The sequence below is a fragment of the Babylonia areolata genome, chromosome 21 (assembly GCF_041734735.1).
Source record: "Babylonia areolata isolate BAREFJ2019XMU chromosome 21, ASM4173473v1, whole genome shotgun sequence".
Taxonomy (NCBI): Eukaryota; Metazoa; Mollusca; class Gastropoda; order Neogastropoda; family Buccinidae; genus Babylonia; species Babylonia areolata.
The window spans coordinates 52299167-52303787 of record NC_134896.1 but is presented as its reverse complement, the minus strand read 5'-3'; the positions used below and the strand labels follow the sequence as shown (position 1 = coordinate 52303787).

The 4621-nt window shown below is 45.2% G+C and overlaps 1 protein-coding gene across 1 annotated transcript in view; it reads right to left on the bottom strand.

The window, feature by feature from the left end:
- Nucleotides 1–2430, bottom strand: part of LOC143296015 (E3 ubiquitin-protein ligase TRIM9-like) — a 364081-nt gene extending 361651 nt beyond the window's left edge. The window contains exons 1-2 of the mRNA XM_076607755.1: nucleotides 2287–2430; nucleotides 486–1372 (exon numbers count right to left, since the gene is read on the bottom strand). Of these exons, the coding sequence (XP_076463870.1) occupies nucleotides 486–1319 (834 nt within the window). The 5' untranslated portion in view covers nucleotides 1320–1372; nucleotides 2287–2430. The remainder of the gene's footprint in view (nucleotides 1–485; nucleotides 1373–2286) is intronic.
- Nucleotides 2431–4621: the final 2191 nt, after the last annotated feature.

Here is a 4621-nt window from a genome sequence, read left to right as displayed (position 1 = left end):
AGAACAACAAGAACAAGAACAACAAGAACAAGATCAGAACAACAACAAGAACAAGATCAGAACAACAAGAACAAGATCAGAACAACAAGAACAAGATCAGAACAACAAGATCAGAACAACAAGAACAAGATCAGAACAACAAGAACAAGATCAGAACAACAAGATCAGAACAACAAGAACAAGATCAGAACAACAAGAACAAGATCAGAACAACAAGATCAGAACAACAAGAACAAGATCAGAACAACAAGATCAGAACAACAAGAACAAGATCAGAACAATAACAAGATCAGAACAAGATCAGAACAACAAGAACAAGATCAGAACAACAAGAACAAGCTCAGAACAACAAGAACAAGCTCAGAACAACAAGATCAGAACAACAAGAACAAGATCAGAACAACAAGAACAAGATCACAACAAGATCAGAACAACAAGAACAAGATCAGAACAGCAAGAACAACAAGAAGAATCGGGCCACCCACCTTCTGACTCTTGGCCATCAGAGCCAGGGGCTGGGCATCATGGTTCATGTGCCTGCCGTCCTGGGCGCACTTGGTGCAGACGGGCAGGCGGCAGCTGAGGCAGTACTTGCTCAGCAACTCGGTGGGGTGCTCGGAGCACTTCTGATCCTTGAGCAGCTTGCGGCTCCGCATCATGAGGCCCTGGGTAGGGTCCACCAGGTTGTGCTTCACCTTGGCGCCCGTGGCGGGGTGGTGGCGGTCCCGGCACGAGTCGCAATAGAACACCTCACACTGCACGCACATCACGGTGGCCACAGCGGCGGCGGCGCCGGAAACAGCGGTGGCGGCGTTGGTGGTGGCGTCGTCGCCACTCTCCGCCGAGGAGGCCGCCTCGCACTTGTCGCACTTGGACTCCACCTTCTTCCGGTGGTGGTACTTGTCCACTATGGTCTCCAGGGCTCGGTTGCAGGGCAGGGACAGGGCCCCGCTGTCCTCCAGGAACACCAGCCTCTGACACACCACGCAGCGGATGGCCCACGAGCAGGACTGCAGGGACTGCAGGAAGAGGCTGGCCACGCTGGGAGTGCCCACGTAGGAGGAGGGCCGGCTGTTGCACACCACCCCGCTGTCCGTCTCGCTGACGATGCTCAGCTTGTCCATGTCCGGCAGGTCGAGGAGGGAGATCTGGTCGCTGGGCAGGGGCGTGCCGTCCTCCTGGGTGGTGGGGGGCAGGTGGGTGGCGGCCGGCTCCTGCAGGGACAGGGCGCAGGCCACACACAGGGAGTGAGAGCAGGGCAACAGGACCGGCTTGGTGTACACCCTGCGGCACACCGGACACTTGAGCTCCTCCTCCATGCTGACGACTTGTTCCTCAAGTTTCTCAGGAGGGGGGTGGCTTAGGAAGTCATCTGTGGAGGTACGGACAATCACTGTCAAATCACTGGAAACTGGTCAGGGTGTTAACTCGCTCATTTGTTTGTTTGCTGTTGTTGTTTTTTTTTTGTTTTTTTTTTGTTTTAAAAGAGTTTTTTGTAGGAGGTTGGCGGAGGGTGAAAGGGGTTGGTGGAGGGGGGAGGGGGGCGGGGGGGGGGGGGGGGGTCAGGGAGTCATCTGTGGAAGCAGGACAATCAGTGTCAATCACTGAAAGCAGGACACTGTCTGAGCTCGCTCGTTTGTTTATTTGTTTGTTTGTTGTTTTTTCAAAAGTATAGTACTAAACAGTTTCGTTGGAATTGTGTTGATTTCTACAATCACCAGTGTGAGCGTGTGTTTGTGACGGGGTATTATTAATCCAAATTCCCTCTTCCTCTTGTGGATTTTATTGCTCTGTTCGCAAAACCGAAAGTGAAGTGTAAATCAACAAGCTTAAATCAAGGTGTTTTGTCTGGGTTTTAGATTTCCTTCAGAAAAGTTTGGCGGCACTGGGCGTTTGCCGTCAATTTATACATTTATAATGACGTGTACATATACTGTTTTGCACTTTCCTTCCGCAGGAAAGGTTTTACAAGTCTCGTCTGGGAATTACCATTGTCTTGGGTGTTTGTTGTTGAAGTTGTTTTCGTGTCTTGTCTTCATTATCTGCTCCTTCAAAGTTTCCTGTAGTTTACAAAACAAAAACAAAAAAAAGTGTTTCGTCTGATTTATCTATCATCAGAATTTAAATCGCAAAATAAAATCACGTTTGTTGGTGGTTTTTTGTTTTGTTTGTTGTTGTTGTTGTTGTTGTTGTTGTTGTTTCTTTCTTTTTTTTTGAAATACAAGTTAAAACAGAATGTTATAACTTTAACAGCAAACGCTTTGATTCGCAAAACAAAACCCTTACCATCAAATCGGCGTCGATAAAATCTATGGTGAATCTTCGATCGACATTTGTTGTACTGGTTTCCTTCTTATCTTTCTCTTGTCTCCTTCTCCCTCCTTTTCTCTGCCAGGTTTCTTTATTCTTTTTTTTCTTTTTTTTTTCTTTTTTTTTACAACAAAATAACGCAAACAACTGCAATGAACTTCCACCCTTGCATAGACAGTTTGAAGTGAAGACCGCTACAAGCGAGTCTAGTCAACAAAAACACAGATCGGTTGCTGCTGCTCAGTGGACAACAATCCCGCAACAACAACAGCAACAGAATCCCGCAGAATCCCGCCACAACACAATCCCGCAACACCACAGCGTGACGCTGGTGACGGCCTTGAAGGAAGCGGTCCGCAGCGAACCGCTTATACTCCAGTCATGAAAGTACTCCTCTGGTAATCCTCCTCGCTGGCTGTACTAGGTACTCCCAAAACCCGCAGTTCCGTATTCCAAACACTTTGTCCACACCAACACACACACACACACATATACACTTCCTAGTCATCCATCATCTTACGTTTTGTAAGAGTGTGATTTTTTTTTTCCCCCTTACAATTCCTAATGTTCACAAAAATCCACCAGGTCTGCCGTAAAAAAAAATAATAAAAAAATAAAAAATTCTTTACATCAACTGAAACGACCTTTGATTTTGTTTTCAAGTCATGCAAGGAAAAAACAAAATGTTCACGGAAATCCTCCTCCAGGTTTCCTGCAATAATATTCACATCAACCAAAGTGATAACTGTTCTTGTTTTATTTCAATTTCTCCTCGAAAAGAAAATTAATGTTTATTAAAAAAAAAAAAATAAAAAAAAAAAAAAAATCCCCCAGGTTTGTCCTAAAAACATTCAAGTCAATCTTTGTTTTTTTTCTTCTTCTTCTGGTTTTTTTGTTTGTTTTTTTCAGTTCATCCACAAAAAGAAATGTTCACAAAATCCCTCCAGTTCTGCAGTGCAAATAATCCCCACAGTGTATTAGTGTTGCATTGTTTTCTTTTGTTCAGTTTTTATTCTTCTTCTGCCTGCAAATCATCCAAGAACAGCAATGTTTACGCACAAGTTATTCAGGTTTTCCGTACAACTATTCATATCAAACGAAGTTATTTCCTAACTCTTGTTTTCAGTTCATTAATCCACGAAATCAAATGTTCACAAAAATCCTCCTGGTTTGCGTACATATATTCACATCAACAAAACTGTCTTCTTTTTTTTCTTTTCTTTTTTTCTTTTTTTTTCTTTCTTTCAATTCATCTGCAAAGAAATGTTCAAATTCCTCTTCAGATTTCGTCCGTACAAATATTCACATCAAGCAAAGTGATTATCTTATTCAATTTACCCACGAAAAGACATCTCAGTTTAAAAAAAAAAAAAAAACCTCTTTAAAAGTTTGCCCGTACAAAGAAATATTCACATCAACCACCGAAGTGTGTTTTGTTTTGTTTTGTTTTTTGTTTTGTTATTCGAATTTAAACTACAACCACTGACCACCAAAAGAAAAACACAGCAACAACAAAAAAAAAAAACTGCAATCAATACAGGTCTCACCATAAGAAGAAGAAAAAAAAGAAAAAGAAATCCCTGCTGTCACTTCAACGGAAAAAAACAAAAAAAAAAAAAACACCACCACCACCACAACAACAACAAATCCTCAGCTTGTCACCGAATCTCCAATCAAAACGGCACCCCCACCCCCACCCCGCCATCCTTCAAGACACGGCCAAGACAACATGGCAAACTGGTCACATGCATCGCATGTTGTAGTGCTGAGCAGAGCTGAGCAGAGCAGAGCAGAGCAGAGACAGCCCCTCTCTACTTCGTCACCGCAGCAGCCTCAGCTGACTAGGCCTAGCTGCTTTCTGCAAGCAGAAGCTCCCGTGGCAAACTCCCTCCCTCTCTCTCTCTCTCTCTCGCTCGCTCTCCCTCTCTCGCTCTCCACCTTGTAGTAGTACCCCCACCAAGTGGACCACACCACTCACTCGTTCTCTCATTCAGCGCTGAGGCTGGCTGGCTGGCTGGCTGGCTGTTTTGGTGCCGAGAAGCACTCTGGCAGAACAGCGAGGTACAGCGTGGCTCAGTGGGGGCTCCAAGTCGTTGGGCCGCGGCCGCCGCCGCCGTCGTCGCCACTACCACTACCACCACCACCACCACCACTACCACTACCACCAGGCAGGAGAGATCGACCCACGAACGTTCGGACGATAGACGCGCGCGAGTTTCTTCTCTCTCTCTGTTTGTTTCTCTCTCTCTCCCTCTCCCTCTCCCTCTCTCTCTCTTTTCTGTTTGTCTGTCTCTCTTCTGTCTCTTCTGTC